We start from the raw sequence: 18,054 nt of genomic DNA on the forward strand, positions 1-18,054 counted from the left end.
AAATGCCTTAATCCTAGCCTACGCACTTGTCAATTGCGCTTACTGTCACATATTTAATAATTTCTAAAAGATTTCTAGCAGTGAAATTTCACAGGTGAACATCATCAAGTCGGGACATTACAACAAATTTTTCATAGAAGGATAACCTCCACTGAACCATTTAAAAAATTACTTGCAGATACTGGTCTTATCAAATCTAATGCATTTGAAAGTGCTGTAGGTCCCACGTGGTTTAGAGGAGGACTGCACAAAACCTGGCTAGATTTGAAATTTGCGAGATCGTCCTTTAAGTGTTACAAGTTGTGCACTACTTGCATAAATGAACATATTATCATCATGCGTGATAAATTGGGTAAATCAATGTCGTTTTACCGCAAAATGTGAATGTGAATTTTACAATTTGTGAACGGAATTAACCACCTCGTAAAAATTTCCAGCTCTTTACCAATGTGTTTACAAACGCACGAAAACTTGAAAATAATTGCAGTCCTGCGACTATCAAGTTCTGAATAATTTGACGGATTTCGTACTGCAAAAAGTTTGGTTCCCTCTTATCTGTTTGATGAGCTGGAAGGAGATGACAGACCCAAGCAATGCTTTAACTGCGAGAGAGGAATAAGAAATGGTTTTCAAAGTTTTGTGACAGATTTTATGGTTATCTATAAATAAATATTTCCACTAAACAGAATGAAAACGTCATGACTTGACCATTCCATACGTATCACAATCTACCAATTGACAATAATAAAAGAATTACAAAATTTATAATGAATGAAAGGAATTAACACTTGTAAAGGACGACTCAGCAATGCTAAACCCTACACAGAGACACAACTTATGGCAGTTTGTAGATTTGTAGATAAAATATGCAGCACAATAAAATCAATTTTACACAGAAAAATTCAAAATATAAATGAAAGAAATGATGACAACATATGAAATTACACAACCTAGAAATATGAAATAAAAGAAAACGACAGTATAGGGGAGCAGAACAAGGCGAGAGCAAATCCAAATTAAACTAAACTATCCCGCATAACTAATCAAATTAACAAACGGATTAACAGAACCCAAAACGACACATAAGGAACCAACCGGCTATAACTATTAATCAGAGGCCACAACATATATATAGAAAAAAGGAAAATACTGAAGATAACTTATGTATACTGGACAAAGTCCCAAAGCATGAAAATCGACTTCAGCATTCTTTTGAAGTTATACAAGAGTCGAAACATAATTCGAAAGTGGCAGAAGCATCATAAAGATGACATGGGAACAACGAAAAAATAATAATGTGCAAGAGAAGCTGGAAATAACAATATAAAGGTGTGTTGCAGCATAGTACGCTCAGAAAATCCTAATAAAGGCAGATAGAAAAGGGAATCCCGATAAAAATATTCACAACTACAAGACTTAAAAAGGATGGAATCAGCTTAGCCAGAAGTAGGTGTCAGTAAACTGTGAAATGCGATTTTATAATAGGGATGGACTTTGCTTCTACGTCTCCTGTGCATATTATCAAATTTTGCTTCGGAAACATCATTATACTGAACTTCATCTGCAGGTTTCTCTCCTTTGCTGTAATGTATGTTATTATCTAAACCGGTTTCAGAAACGTCATCATAACCATCACCATCATCGCCATAGCACCCATTCCCATCAAAAACAGTTGAAAGCACATCATGATTTCCCGAGAGAGATGATTTCGAAGAGTTAACGACTTTTTCCAAACTATCGGATCCAGAAGGTGAACGACTTTTAATAACTTCCGCTGCACTGCGATCCAAAGCGATATTGCAACCGTTGCAGTAATTAGAGGCTGATCGAATATCCACATCGTCATCGGAGAAATGCTCACTTTTAACGTCATGGTCGTCAATATCACCAATGTAATTAAGGGAATCTTGTGATAACGGCATCAAATGAGATCCATCAATAAAGCTCATCGTGGTCGCAACAGCAGCAAGAATTTGCAAACCATTCTGCGATGTACGCGGTTTTTCACAGCTCAACTGGTTAGACGTTCGATTATTTAACCTGCTAGAACGATTAAGTTGTGTGGATCCATTATCCTTTGTTGATTTTTTTGGTTTTACAGTTTGGCATATGCGAGATTTCCTAGTTGGAACCAAATTACTCGAGGTATTTAAATCGCTTTCTTCCGAATAATTCCTGGCTTTAGAAATATTTGCCTTAGTATTGTTCACAATTAAGTACGGTGCAGTGTTCATCCAAGTTTGCACATTGGGCACAGCCAAGTATGACGATGGGGACGAAGATGTGGACGAAGATGTAGATGATGACGTTCTTATGGTCCGCCTAAGCCTCTGCTGATTTCTAGTAACACAAGGATCATTATTCACTTTCCTAGTCCTTTTTTTCAAACGATTCATAGAACCTTCCGTTTGAAATCCTAAAAAAATTTTGTTTGAAGTCCTAAAATATTATTTCGCAAACAAATGTGTAAACCATTTCCTTTCAAAAGTTCACAGAGAGAATTATTTCAGCTACTAGCATTGAATGTGTATCCTGAATCAAGGAACCACATACTTTCAGTTGAGAAGCGATGAGGGACATGTCGTAAAGCAGCAACAGTGTGTCGGCGAAGCGTCATTGTCGTATTAAGTTGATTTGATTGTGGCATATGACGGCAAAGCCTCGAATCGGTTACACGAAATTTATAACTATTACCAGATTCTTTTGATTCACCATTATTTTTTTCCAACGAAGCAGCAGCTGTTACCATCAAACTTGTGAAAAAACCTTTGCAAGCTCTGCAAATGAAGTTTATTATCCACATGTCTAAAACCCCCTGAAAAAATCACAAACCTTGATTAAGCGATTGTTCTCCGGATATAAATAGGTCTACACAGTAAGAAACGAAGATGATAAAAATCGTGTCAGGATTGCATACGGTATACAAACACTCACAGGCCACCATGTATAAACGGAGTGAGACCTAAAATGGTGGGAGAAAGCAAAACGTAGAACGGTGCTAAGGAGTAAAACGTAAATCCCGGAAAAACGGTAAACATACCGTTCACAAGTCAAGCATTCACAACGACTATTGTTATCGCCAAAAAAGTTATCGCCATAATAAGCCGTAATTTCTTCCCCTAAAGCAATGTCACGCAGCACCTGGAATTAAAATAGATCACATATTGTTATTTGCAATCTGGTGGTAAAGATAAAGGCTATTTTTCGACATAATTCTATCGACTGAATAATTAAACGATACCTGTACAACAGCGGCATAGCTATTTGGAACAAATTTACAATTGGGATAACAATCATGATTAATATAAGCAGCAGGACCAAGCCATAACTGAGCTCGTTGTTTCCTGCAATTATTATACACAGTAAAACTATGGTAACCAAACAGATCAGCAATGAGATACATTCCATACCTTGTACTATACATGACAGAAAAATCATTGACGTCTTTTCGCAACAGTTGAGATTCTTCTTCGTGACTGAGATCACCAATAACGCCTACTAAACTGCCAATCACATCACCTTTTTGCCTGAAACGATTTAAATAAAGGTAGCTTCCTTAGTGTTTCATTATGCACGACAACAGCCGCTACACTTCGGCTCTATGTGTAGCGCCGAAGAAAGTAATGGACTACTATTCAGTACAAATTAGAATTAATAGAGAATGTCAAAACAGCTCAAAAATTAGTTCAGTCATTAAATAATGTTAGAAAGGAATATCGAAAGTCATTAAGGTAGTCTTGAGACGAAATTATGAAGAAATTGAAAAAAAAAGTTACATATACCATGACTTCGTAGCAACTAGCATTCCACCAAGGCGATTTTCCGTTTTGTAACGATGACATGCTTGAACTGTAAAGCCTGAATCGTTGGAGAACATCCGCATAAACCGCAAAAGCTGAAAATGGAACAGATTGTGATATCTACCATTTTATCTAGCATTATGCTTTCATGTAATGGCGGATGAAATTCGATTAAAAGGCCAGACTTACGTGATCCCGGAAAGCAAGTTGCTGTTTTAAAGTCCGTCGTTTCAGAAATCTCGTTACTGCGTTCACATGGAAAATGTTGCGAATCGCTGCACACAAATCCTGATCCTCCTTATACTTTCTCAATATGTTCTTCAGTTTAATTTGTTCCTCGTGTTTTGGTGGACGGTAACTATAAGCACTATCAGTAAATACATAAGAAAACTAATTAACTTGATGATTATTCGGCAATATAATCTGATTAGCTAGCTGATAAAAAGAGTCAGGAGAAAGTATGGAGCGTGTGATTCCTTTTTTAGATTTATACGTGATCATATTTAACATAAAATTTAGTACTTCAATGTTCATTAATGACAACCTAACACTGGTCAACTATTTCGGTAATTTAATTCCAGCATTCCAGTGATCATTGGAATTTGCTGATAATATCGACCGATTATTGTACTTACTGGAGATTCATCTTATGAGTGCGAAAACCAAGAACAGGATCAACGATAACGCTGGTTGCCATATCATCGTTGTCACAAAGTTCTCGTATTGTCATGTTATGCTGTCCCGATGAACGATCCGGTAACCGGAATAATTCCGGATTTAAGCCCATAATGTGCGTAGCGTACCCAACCGCTACAAAAGCACACCACTTAATGGGAAAATGAAAGAGATACTAAATCGAGGCTTTCTAGAAACTAAGCATTAAATAGCTCTTCTAAACCATCGTTAAAAGAAGATCTGTCACTTTAACAGCTTTATACCATTGTTAATTAGTCCGAATTGTTAATTAATTTTTCATAATTGTCACTTGGAAAGGAGTTTATGTTCAAATTTCTAAACAGAATTTGGAGAACTAACTCAAGATTGAATAAATGAGCAGTTTGTATTATATCGTTAAATTACGAAGGTTACTGTCGTGGAACGCAACAGTACTATGAGATTATTATTAATTGTGTTTGTTATTAATTACTGCTATTAATTATCACGAAAAATGCTAGCCTATAATGGAAATCAATAAAATTGTTATTTGAGAAAGAAGAAACATACAGATAAATATTGAATGATATATGTCTCGTCCTGCTGGCATGCAATGTTCCTCTCCCCCCTTCCAAGATCATTTGCGATATCAGTCGTAAAATCATTTAGTTTAAAGAAGAAATGTTTTTGGCGAACAAAATGATTTTTAGATAGATTTTTCAGACCACTAGAATTAATCTCCAAATTGGACAAATAAAAATTAAAAAAAGACCATTTTCTGGTCCTATGTTAATATTGGATAGAAATAAATACCATTCTAGCAATGAATATATTACAATGGAACATACTTCCCCAATAGAAATAAGTCAAGCCGGTCGGTTATTCTGATTATTCAGCTACACTTACCGGTAGACTTGAAAATTATCCATTTCCAATATATCATATCACTTGAAACATATTCATATAGTTGTTATTCACTTGTTACTGTATCTGTTTCGTTCACCTGTTATTCTGTTATTCTATTATTTATCGATTCGTTGACTGAAAAAAAAACGAATTTCCAATTTAATTTATGCAAATTACATTTTTTATGCTTATGCATTGGAAAGAGTGTATTCGTTAAGATTCGATGACTTGACATTTTACTTCTTTTCTAATCTCTTCCAATTAACTCAACTAATTAAATGGTGGATATCTTTTCAGTTATTATGTTATATGTTATTGATACAATGACATATTAACGATTTGACCTTTCAGTACATCTTTTCTCCATTAACTTTCTTTCAATTGTTCATCTTTGTTATTCCACATTGTACAAGCAAAAGATTTGACTAAATATATTAAGCTTCCACAACTACCCTGTAGACATTAGGACTTTAGGAGATCTTAAATTCTTAATTAAGGTAGAGTTCAATTTAATTTACGACATTTTCAAATGTAACCATAGATCAGAGATTTTCATCACACGTGACATGTGAAACGATTTTTAATATAGGATGAAATTTAACCGTCTACTCCTTTAATTTTATCTCAACGGCTTTCCGATTGCCGTTTGCGACGTTCCTAATCGCAACGTTCGTAGAATAAACCATTCAGACCGGTTATTGCATCGAATCTAAGAATGTTTCGCTGGCAATGCTACGGCAATTGCCGCAAATTTTGCAAACAATATGACTAGTATTTACAACGACCACGAAAACGATCATTCGACCATCCATCCCATCATTCACCAACAGCTCGTCGTATTTCACCGCAAATGCAGACCATAACCGTGAACTTTGTCCCTCTAAATATCACATTTTCTTCCTTTTCCCGTCATTATCTTATCTTTTAGTAGTTTTGCACAAATTACAACTTTGAAAATATCTGATTAAATCGAATTGTTTGAATGGATTTTATCCTAAGCAATGTGATGGAAGTTTTCTAATTATTGACTGCATATTTCATGTATTTATCCGAAATAAAATTTAATAATTAATAATCAATTCCCAACTCTATACCAGTACATGCTTTTGCATACTAATCATGCATATATTTTTGTAAATTCTTCTGCAAGTTGCGCAACTTTGGTACAACATATAAATCCATTTGTATTACTAGATCTTTACTGTCATCTAGTCTTACCCATCCTGTTTGTTAATATATCAGTCTTTTGCATATATCGATTTTCAGGAAAAAAATGCTTTTAATCAAATTATTACATTCAACTTATCATTAAAACATATGATTCATCTGTCTAACATGCATTCAAATATTCTCTTTTATAAATAATTTGCTTAAAAATTCTGAGATACATTAATTAGCGTAGAATTGCGTATGAAAATGGCAATGTCAATTAAAGATTCATGCTAATTTCCATTTGATGATGCATTTTGCACTTTGCCATACGTCCATTTGCTCTTATCTTATTAGTATGATTAACTGTTTGTTTCAACTGATAAAAGAATAACTACTTGCGTTGCATGCCAATGCATGCATTGATAAGTAAACAACAAAAGATGATATTCGCAATTGATGTATCATCTGACGGAAGTTTCAAAAGTTGCTTCCCATAATATAATCGGTGGGAAATAGTTGTCATCTGAGCTAAAACTAAACTGAAAATATGCTCAAATAAACATATTACAACTGATGTTTGCTAGGAATGGAATGAATAGTAAAGCATCGCGGGTGAGACAGAGCGGGGTGGAATGTAGGCGGGGGAGACAAGAGAAAAGATTTGGAAAGCTGCACATTTTATACCATACCAATGCTACATTTCTTGTAGTGCTACTGTTACAAAGCATCTTTCTATAGTTTCGTTTTGTTTTATTTTCTTGTTTTTTTTTTTTCTTTTTGTTTCTATTAGAATCAAAAATAATTTTTAGCTTATTTTGAGATTTAACAAATCTTTTGGACTAATTCCGAAAACATATTGTTTGATTCTAATTAAAAACCGAAAGACAATTAGTCAGACTTTACCCAAATGATTAAATTAATCTTTAGAATGATTTTATACAGTCCAAAGAATATCCATGTCGAAAAGTCTGGTGCACACAAACACAGTTCTATTTCATCAATATTATTTATTATTATGATTGTTACAATTACTTTTTGTTGGAATTCTTTCGTGTATCAGAAGAAACAAGTCTGTTTTACTAATTATCGTCATTTTCATCACTTTTCTCCATCATATCATCAAAACAATTTTGACACTCCGTGTGATTTCAATAATTTGTCAACCACCATTAAATGTATTTCTATCAAAACCAGATCATTCATTCCTTCGCCACTAAAAATCTTTCCGTTTTTGTTTTATTTTAATTGTCTCTTTTCTTTTTTTTTTTTTTGATTACTTTAATGATTATCGATCGATCATATATGATTGTTTCAAATCACTCAAATCCAGGATTAAGATAATGTGTTTTTCTTTTCATTTTTCTAGAATAAATTTCAAAATAAAATGTGATCGAAGGAAACAAACATTAATTGTAGAATAGCTTCTTCAAACATTGTTCTCAAAGAATTCTTTACAATAATTCAATTTAAAAGTGTATTGCTTCTAAATATGATCAAAAATGTTTGAAGTTTGCTTAGTTCACTTTATCTATCATTTCAGATTTCATTCGGAAGTAAATAAAATTTCCCACAAGTCAATTTTCTTTTCAAATTATTTTAGATTATACAATTTTTTTTTCTTTTAAACCTATTAGAGTTGGTTTTATTTTCGATATATATATTTTCATTCCCGATAGCATGAGTGGTTTGGGAAAGAAAAGAAAGAAAGAAAGAAAGTTTAATTTTCTCAATAACTTCCCGGCAAATAGTTGTTATTGAAATTAAACTTGTTTGCAATAACGTCAACAAATTTTCTTTTCCGTCCTGTGGAAAAGTGATATCCTTAAACAATGATTCACAGTATGGCGCAATAGGCACTTTTAACTTTTCCGGTAAAATTTCCATCAATCAATTTTTCACACAAGACAGTGATGATGCCAAACATTTGGACCTGATGTTACAAGTTTTTCGCTCGTCATCTTCTCATTTCATTTCATTTTAATTTAATTCATCATATCCCTTTGCCTTCTAAAGCTACTACATGTATTTACTGAAATTTGGCATTATACTTCAATTTAACGATTTAATGAAACATTTCAACATATCCTTCATTACATATACTCAAATTACCTCATTATAATTGAATATACATATATATATATATATATATATACTTGTGAAAATTTAGCTCTATCAAAACACAGGAAGTTAGAAAATGAATAAAATGTGCACGAAAAGATGAAGAATTTCAAAATTTATATCTGTCATTGTAATAATTCGAATTCAGTCCGAAATAATATTAATTTTATAAAAATTTAATCGCTAATTTTTCTTTTGCTTCGCTCTTCAGCTCTGAGAAATGCTTCCTCATTTAGTACTTGATCGAAAATATTGAAATAATTTTGGTATTAGATTGAAAGTATTAAAATGACACTGAGAAGTTGGAACAATTTTTATAATTGTTAGAGTAATTACTATCAATGAATGATTTCAAACAAAAGTTTGAAAGAAGTTGGAAGTGATAGAATGGTAAAGACAAATAGCTTTTGTTTCATTCCTTACTTCGTTAAGATGGAATTGCAAAGTGCTTAACAAAGTTATTTGTACAGGAAGTGGAAAATCCGGTTATGTTGCATTAGTATAAGAACATACTTTTAGATACTTCAAAAAACTGTATTGCTAGATTGAAAGTATTGAAATGACAAAGAATTTTAATTGAATCCCAGCCCTTTGTCAATGTTTACTGTTTTAATGTCAAAACTAAAACTAATTTAACACATTTCGGTAACTATGGATAAGTGACATTTCACCATGTATAGATATCATAAATTTTGAAATTTCTAATCTAATTCATTTTTCTACCATTTCATTTTTCTATCAAATTTGTTAATTTCTTTCATCAAATATTACTTCTTTCATATCAAATTGATTTATTATAAATGGGTTGCTTACCTAATTTACGATTTCATAACAACGATTACTTCACTGTGTTCTACTGATTTGGTAGTATGCTTCATTTTAAAAAAAGTAAAAAAGAAAGGCTTTTTAGTATACAGGAATATGTATATCACAATATTAGACTGAAATAAAGACTGGTACTACATACTGCATTAGGTTATGTGGCGTAATTATACCTTCCTTCCATTACTGTAGAAAATATGCCTTCATTATTATTACTTCCCATCAATTTTTTTTTTTCCAAATTAAGTAGAAATTTAAAAAATAAAAATTTAAGGATAAACCTCTTAACTTGATCATTTTTCCGTAATAAATATGTCGATACTTGTAAAATAATTGTCAATCCAATCTCGTAAATGATTTTAAAACAATGCATTTGCAGCGATTGTAAACCAAAATAATGTGTAATCAAGAAAATCAAGATAATAAGAAAAGAATTGATGGGAGACTTACCTTATCAATACCGTATGGTAATGCTGTTGAGAACAGATCATTGATCAAACCAATTAAACTATCCCATCCTTATTCAGGCGAATATTTGAAAACTAATATGAAAACATCGGAGGATTCTGATCAACCTTTAAGTCAAACCACACTGGTTAGCTCATTGCTTTCATATGTTTTCTTTTTTTTTAAATATTTTTAAAACTTCATGAAAATCAGTCATCTCCTGAAATTGATTCATAGCCAGTAAGTAAAGGAAAGATGAAAGGAAATCAGTTGAATCCATTAATTTGGTTGAAACAGAACTTCAAAACACAGACTTTCTGTATAAAAATATTCGTTTTACAGAATCTACAATCGAATTATGATCAATCAAGCGGACGCCTTAGTATTGATGACTCTGATTTGATTGATGACTCAACCAGTGGTACTTTTTCATATTCTCAACAAAAACTCCGATTTAAAATACTTTCAATTAAAAAATTTCAAGTATTTGAAAAAAAAAATTACTCATTGAATTATTACAGTCTCTTTTGTTAGATACTTTAACCAAATCCGAATTGAAATTGCGCACTCTACATTAATTTAAACGATACGCTTATATAAGATGATTGAGGTTACGGTACGGAATTTCCGGTAGGTAGACGGAAAAATAATATCGTTTGGTTTTATGCTTAACGTGTAATCGTATGTGATTAGTAAAACCACAAGTATTCTGTACTTCAAAAATCTAAACAAATAGGACTGATCTCTTTCCTATAACAAGAAATGTCCAGGGGATCATTAATTTGTATAATGCCTTGTGTAAGAATAGAATGAACGAATGATATTGTAGTGGCGCAACTGTCAACATCTTCACCATTATCAGTGACATCTGCATCAACGTCATCCTTCTATCCGACACATAATGTTGGTAGTGGAATGGAAATCAATGCAAAATATGCAAAGTATGCCTTTATGCTTCACATTCATCACTTCAAAGCTTTTATTTAGCAATAAATAATGCTTAAAAATTTTTCAACCGCTAATAATGCTTGAAAATTAAATTTTTAGCCAATCACTTTGATTATTTTTGTTTAGAACTGAGCAGTCACAAGGGACCAAAAGTGATCAGAGTAGTAGTTTGCGGGTCAGTGATAAGTACAAGGTAATTTTTATGATTTTTAAATCATCGCTGTAGTCACTGTATGATAATATCTATTATTTAATGAAATCATGCAATTCATGTGTTAAATACGAAATTCGGAACTTAAGTACTTGTTTTTGCATGATTTAATTCAACAATTTAACTCGAAATATTAAGTAAATTAAAAGAATACACTTTTAGAAGTATACAGCTGCAAAAAATCGGTTAAATGAATTATGTGATATAATTGAAAAGAAAGATAAGCAACTGCGAATATTTCGAAATGGAATTAATGAGAAGGATTTAGAAATTGGGAAGTTGTATGATAGGATTAGAGCCTTGGAATACAACTGTAGAAGATTGCAATCAGTGATTGAATCTGTTGGGTTTGTTCACTTTCATCTCTTTGTTAAATTTTAGTTTAATAATCGAAAATTGGATGAGATAAAAGCAATGAACTAAAATAATTCTATTGTCATTAAATGAAGAATGTGTAAATTTAGAACTTTCCAATTTATCATTTATCAGAAATCTTTCTATATATTCCACTTATGCGATCCATGAAATTTCTTTTCTAAACCATTAAACCATTAAAATCAAAAAGTTGGTGCAGAATTGATTGAGCAAAGAAGTGATCCAGCATTGGAGACAGAAATGATTTATGATAAGAACAAGGAAAAAGAATTTAGCATTTTCCGATTTACGAAACTTCTAGACAATGGATCATTTTGTGTTGGTCAACTCTTGTTCCATTCAATTTTATTAGTTCTAATCATATGGTATTACCGATTAGTAGATTCTATCAAGTTGTTTCGCAGTTTCCATCTTTTACCAAAATAATCTCAAATTTTATTTTATTTTATTCTCTCACAAACTTACCGTAACCCCGGATTTCTTTCACTTTATGGTAATAAATTACAGAGATGAATCTGATGAAAATCAGATAAGATTGCAAGAAATTATTAATGAACGCGACGGTTTGATTCTTAGAAACGCTTCACTCTCACGGCAGGTATGTAAGATATCGATAAGATCAAAACACTGATTCAGCAATAAGTTATATAAATTATGAACAGAAGAGTAGCTCTTAAAGCATTTAAAGGAATTGTCAAGATGACAGTTCCTTGTTTTAAACAGTTAAATATCTATTTTAAGTAAGTGACAATATTTAAGAAACAAGTTTTAATTTGTCATATAATTCGTTATTTTTCTATTTTTTCCATCAGTAATTCATTCATATCATTGAAATCTTCAGTTTTAATCTCTGGGCAGTTCTGTAGATTAATGTTATGACAACTTTCATAATGATGATAAAAATTGATTCTTATAGATTGAATTCGAGAAACGAGAATGGTCTATCGAGCGAGAACGTCTTTCAATGGATCTTGATGATGTTACCAGAGAACTTGAATTGCAAAAAATGATTTTAAATGGTGAAAGTCTCTCAGAAATTGTTCAGCGAGTAAGAAACATTTTCAGCACATTATTTTTTTTTCTTTTTTTTTTTGTACGGAAAAAATGAGATAAGCAAGAAGAAGGCAAAAAGGTAGGGAATAATTTGTCTTATCAGCAATTGGTTTCATAATTTCGTAATGACTATATCAAAAATTTCACCAATGTTGGAAAAAAAAGAAATTTCGCTTTTTTTTCAAAATTTTCTTTTTTTTTCAATTGAGGAGAATTTTTTACAAACATGTCAATTGTGATAAAAAAGTTATTGAAATTTAGTGGCAAGCAAAAGTGTTTGAATTGGAAGGAATGATAACAGATCGAGATCGTGCAATACGAGCTCAGGAAGTTCGGATCAGTAAACTGAAGCAATCATTAGCAGAAGTTGATCGTATTTCTTGTGACGATTCGTTGGAATTACAACCAAAATATGATTTCACCTCTATCAAACGTCTCTTTCTACAATATCTTACCGGGTACTATTATTAATCAATGAAATTTTTGTCATTACCTTAGTTACTACATACAGTATTTATTTTAGCAGCTTAAATTAAAACATTAATAGAGATTGAATTCTAGTACATTTCAAATTTCATTTTCTAAAGTATCATTAAATATCTATTCTCTTTTTGTCTAAACATACTAAGATGACATTTTCATTTGAATTACCATGTCTTCATAGACTGATTTGATTAGATAGATAGATATTTTAGAATATAAATTAAAAACAAAAAAAAAATCTTAGAATACCACTAGTACGTTGCTTACAAGAATTGAATTTTCATTAATAAATTAAAAAGATAATTGGCAGATTAGCATTTCAGTTCCGATGAAGAACGGATGCAACTATTACATAACGTGTCAAATGCACTTCATCTATCAGATGAAGAGCAACGTCAATTACGATCAAATCTGAAGAGCAAAATTTACGTTTCCTAAACTATTTTCCATAATTAGTAAATCATCGATATTTATGCTGGGAAATGATGATCTTTTATATATTTAAGCGAATTTTTCACTATTAATCAGTGAAATCTTTCCCTTTTATTATTATCATTATTTTTGCTTAACTTTTGATTATTTTGATAAAATTCAATGAAAATTTTCGGATTAATATTTTTTAAAGAAAAAATGTTTTAAAACATTCTGTTAACTATAAAAATAAGTATTGATTATTTCAACAAATAAAATATGAAGACAGTAATTTCTTTTCTTGTTTTTTTTTGGTATGAAATTTTTATTTGGGAACAAATTATATTTGCTACGCTTTTCTCTCTTTAAATTTTGAATGAAATAATTTCCTTTGATTCACTGGATAATATTATTTTTATTGTCAAGTTTAGATAATATAACATTTGTTAGAAATGCACTCAAAGCTAAACAAAACAGAACAGATCTGATTTTGAATTAAGTTTATGACAGGTAAAAAAAAGAGTTTAAATGCTAAGAGTTTTCCGTTTTCTGGTTCATATATATGTGTAATATAAGCAGATAAGGGAAACGGAAGACACATATGAAGGAGGTATGTTTTATAAAGATTGAATATAAATTGAGGATGAAATGCAAATAACGTATTGATAAAACCGTAGTGATAATCATTATTGTATGATATGAAACAATTAACGTTTCTAATTTAGAAATTCCAAAGAATTAGACAACTTCACATCTTTTTAGTTTTGCAATTTTTTCAAAATATCTGACATCAATTTCAGTAAAATTACTGTATAAAATGAATTTAGTTAATAAGCAATAGAAGATTTCAAAAAAACAAAAAAAAAAGCATACAATTTGTAGTACAATTCCTTTAATTAGCACTTCATTGAAAAATGATTAAATTATTATCATGTAACTGATAGCAGTAATTATCATAAATGAATAGTCATTTGATTTTGTAATATTTTCAAATTTTAATTTGATTCTTGGCTGTACATCTGATTACATATATTAAATGAATGGCATAAGTAACAAGTGAGGTAAAAATTACGAAGAAACGAAACAATATTGAGCAAAATTAATTCATATTAGAAATTCATAAATACTTTCAACAGGTACTATGTTGATGAAGTTTACGAATACTCATTGATCGTCGTTTTCTCATGAATCCTAGTGTTAAAAGATCACGAAAACATCGTCGGAAATCATGATTATACATCGTATAGATTATCGGATTTAACACCTACAATACAATTTCAATAAAATCAGAATTTCATTCAGAAATTTAATAATGCAACGGATTGTTTTAATTGCAGCTACCTTGCAAGAAATACAAAGTTTAATAAGAAATAAAAAACTAACAGAATTTGAATAGCCTAGCCACAGGAAAACTTCTTGTGTTGAATAAATAATCTCATCAGAGCTGCTCACCAATACTTCGATCAGGTAAATTACAAAGAACGGAAGCCAACAGATTGAAAATGCTGAAAGTTATTGAATTTGTCAAATTTCAGATTGTCAATGCCATTCACATGAAACTTTATTGAAATCTATCAAGTTTCAGAATGAACTATAATTATTAATTGATATTTGCTAAGATTTCCCAATTTCAAAATTCCTGTTTTTTATTTTTCTCAAGTTATTTTCGTTATATCAAATACCATATTAAATATAATTGTGAAAAATACCAAAAAAAAGGATGGCAATCGTCTTTAGAGCTTTTCGTTCTTTCATATAAACAATTTTCTCCCTGGAATGACTAGTAAATTTTCCAGGGCCACAAGTATGGTAACGATCATGCGCTTTGGCTAACAAATAACGAGGCTGTATCTTGAGATAACAACTATGTGCTATTTTGGCTAATGTTAGCACAGTTCCATCGTCAGTTTCCATACGGTTCACTGGTAACTGAAATGCAAGAATTCCTCAGATACATGTGACAAGTTTGATATATCAAGTTCTAGACAAATCTGCAGCAATCATTCCTCTCATTGCCTATAACTGATCCGATCCGATATTCCCCCGATATTCAATGAAAATAAATGTTGGACTACAATCTAACTTTTTCAGTTATTGTTGAAGAGTTCAATTGTTGAAATAGGTAAGCATCAAAGTTCATCCTAATATTCTTTTAGTAATTAGCCAACTCGTAACAACTAGTCTTTTGGAAAGATTCACTGCAAAACATTTAAGCTATATCAGAATCTGGTGATATACTAACATCCATTTCTGGATCAGGAAAAAAGTCAATTTCTTCAGTAATATATCTTTAAACTTTGATTTGAATAAATCAACGAAAATATTTAAATTACTAACACTTAAATATGTACTCAATATTTAGAATTAAAAAGGACTGAAATATTTTTAAACAACAAAAGATGTCCGAAGTAAAGAACCTTTGATCTGTCATTTGATGTCATCTCACAACTGGATAGATCCGATTTAAACGCAGATATACCAACACTGATATCACTGTACCTTAAATCATTTGTCGGTTGCTTTTCGGGCATTGATTCATCTTCCGAATACAACATACCGTTAGGATGTGAATAGTAACGTTCATTGGAATTCCTATAAAACTGTTACTAGTAACTGCATAATATAGAAGTTCGAAATTTGCGGGATCTGGTTAGAGCGTTCAGGTCAAATGTTATAACAGGGAAGGGTATATATTCAAGAAAGGCCTTTTTTTTCGTCTTTTAACTCTTTGAAAAATAACCAATGTTATTTATGCTCATACTCTATGAAGTTATTTCAGTTTTAGTTTAAGCTTTCCCTATTTTAATCTGGCTACAAAGATAATGTCCGTATAAAATTTGGAAACTGAAATATTTAATAATTTTTTTCATCATAACTATTTTCATTTTCCGTAGTGTCCGGAAATTACTTATTGTCCAGTAACAGATCGTTACTGACCACAATTGTTGAATATTTGCCATAAATTTCGGACAAATATCCTCCCATCCCCAAGTAATGCCTTATTATTCCCGGTGATAAAAAAAAAACTGTGTGAACTGCCATAAATTCCAATTTATTACTCTTCTTCTGATGCAGGTGTATTTTAAGTGTTTCATAGAAACCAATTCCTAATCTTAATTAACTAAGTTTGTTGATTCTTGAACATAGCTGAATTAAAATAGCTATACTCGATACGTGATGACTTCCTGATAATACTTTGATTATTACACTTATCACTGCAGTTAGAGATTGGAGAAATGAAAATATATTTCAATTTGAATCTCCCAAACAATCTTATTTTGACCTGTCTTTGCTTAGGCTGTTAGAAGTATGGCTTTTATTGGATCTGTCATATGATTTCAAATTGATGCTCTTCCACAAAACTTTTTCACGTGTCGATACAATGCGGAATATTTTATAGTACACGAAGCACATCAGCTAAAACATTTTTTTAAGAAACTTCTTCGCTTTAAAATATTAAATTTTCCGATAACAATTCATTGTTTCTAAAATGTTTAACAAATAGCGAGAAAAAAAAGAAGGAAATAATCTGTCTGCTTGATTACTTGAAATAAAAAATGGTCTCTATATGTACCAAAAGTGGTATGAAGAAGCTCGCCATTGAACTATATATTCGATATAGGATACCACTGGGATAACTGCAAACGACCATATTCAAACATGAAGTTGATCCAGAAATATCCACACGAGTGGTTAAGGGATAATCATCGAAATGAAATATCCATGGCGGAGTGCATACAATAAATGAGATCAACCAAACTGAGCCCAATAATAAAGCGGCTGTTTTACGATTTCTATAAAAATTGTTGTAGCATATGAAATTTTCACTAATACTTGTAATATAAACAAATTCAATGGCATTGAATATTTGGTACGATCATTTTGATTAGTCTGATAATTCTGATAAAATTATTTCATTAAATTCCTTATGTTACATCAAATATAACTGCAAGGAGAAGAAAAAAATGAGTTAAAAAAAATGTTGAAATATCAATAATGATGAAGATTTTAAAGCTATCAAAGCTTTCTCGTTGTTATCATCTTTTACCTCTTTCCATTTAACCTTTAATGTTTCTTCTAGTCCAAAACTCTTCCATTCTTTTCATTCACAAATTATAATTTAACAATTAATTAAAATTTTAGATAATTATTGCATTTAGATAATTATTGAAATTTATGCAAATATATTTGCACCTGAATAGAATTTTCGATGCATTGCATCTGTTATCTATCCTTCGGTGCCAGCATAAATAATGTACGCATGAAATTGTCAACACACTATCCGAGATGTTTACAATCAAATCGTTTTATCAACATGGAATCTAATTATTGCTACTTTTGCTTTCATGCAATTCACAATTGCTCTCTTGGGTATATAGTTTAGGTTAAAAGTTCAATTTTATAAACAAAGAAAAAGAAATTATTGAATAACGTTTTATTAATTAAACATTAACATGTTAAAAATTAAATACCTCGTTCTGGAATAGTTTAACGGCTTAGAAATGGCTAAATAACGGTCAATTGATATGACACAAAGATTGAGTATGGAAGCTGTACAGAAAAGGACATCACTTGTTGACCATACTTTACATAATAACGTATCGAATGGCCAGGCATGATTTAACAATAAATCCAATAGTGATAATGGCATCACAAATAGACCAACTAAGAGAT

The 18,054-nt window shown here is 31.1% G+C and overlaps 4 protein-coding genes across 4 annotated transcripts; 1 reads left to right on the top strand and 3 right to left on the bottom strand.

Moving 5' to 3' along the window:
* Positions 1–1,189: 1,189 nt before the first annotated feature.
* Positions 1,190–4,587, bottom strand: LOAG_03384 (SET domain-containing protein; the record flags this gene model as incomplete). The annotated part of the gene is made up of 8 exons (XM_003138921.2): positions 1,190–2,416; positions 2,554–2,777; positions 3,041–3,141; positions 3,242–3,344; positions 3,411–3,527; positions 3,783–3,895; positions 3,990–4,158; positions 4,436–4,587. 8 exons carry the CDS (start codon positions 4,585–4,587, stop codon positions 1,437–1,439), a joined length of 1,959 nt encoding a protein of 652 aa, XP_003138969.1. The 3' UTR covers positions 1,190–1,436.
* Positions 4,588–6,055: 1,468 nt separating this feature from the next.
* On the bottom strand, positions 6,056–8,396 carry LOAG_03385 (hypothetical protein; the record flags this gene model as incomplete). Its single annotated transcript, XM_003138922.1, has 2 exons — positions 6,056–6,240; positions 8,279–8,396. The coding sequence occupies 2 exons, from the start codon at positions 8,394–8,396 to the stop codon at positions 6,056–6,058; spliced, it is 303 nt and encodes a 100-aa protein (XP_003138970.1).
* A 1,427-nt stretch (positions 8,397–9,823) lies between these two features.
* Positions 9,824–13,477, top strand: LOAG_03386 (hypothetical protein). Its single transcript, XM_003138923.2, has 9 exons — positions 9,824–10,047; positions 10,242–10,320; positions 10,729–10,840; positions 10,974–11,040; positions 11,221–11,405; positions 11,941–12,031; positions 12,350–12,481; positions 12,748–12,944; positions 13,293–13,477. The coding sequence occupies exons 1-9, from the start codon at positions 9,850–9,852 to the stop codon at positions 13,405–13,407; spliced, it is 1,176 nt and encodes a 391-aa protein (XP_003138971.1). The 5' UTR covers positions 9,824–9,849; the 3' UTR covers positions 13,408–13,477.
* Positions 13,478–14,509: 1,032 nt separating this feature from the next.
* LOAG_03387 (hypothetical protein) lies at positions 14,510–18,031 on the bottom strand (the record flags this gene model as incomplete). The annotated part of the gene is made up of 7 exons (XM_003138924.1): positions 14,510–14,644; positions 14,764–14,885; positions 15,090–15,309; positions 15,798–15,972; positions 16,664–16,797; positions 16,955–17,174; positions 17,853–18,031. The coding sequence occupies 7 exons, from the start codon at positions 18,029–18,031 to the stop codon at positions 14,510–14,512; spliced, it is 1,185 nt and encodes a 394-aa protein (XP_003138972.1).
* Positions 18,032–18,054: the final 23 nt, after the last annotated feature.

This window comes from Loa loa, assembly GCF_000183805.2.
Source record: "Loa loa unplaced genomic scaffold supercont3.41, whole genome shotgun sequence".
Classification (NCBI taxonomy): domain Eukaryota; kingdom Metazoa; phylum Nematoda; class Chromadorea; order Rhabditida; family Onchocercidae; genus Loa; species Loa loa.

Bases quoted from the DNA above. Each gene is read 5' to 3' on its own strand.
- LOAG_03386 (XM_003138923.2), top strand. From the start codon at position 9,850: ATGTGTAATCAAGAAAATCAAGATAATAAGAAAAGAATTGATGGGAGA. The intron at 10,321-10,728 runs GTACTTTTTCAT...ATGATATTGTAG, and splicing joins GATTGATGACTCAACCAGTG to TGGCGCAACTGTCAACATCT. The intron at 12,945-13,292 runs GTACTATTATTA...TTAGCATTTCAG, and splicing joins TTTCTACAATATCTTACCGG to TTCCGATGAAGAACGGATGC.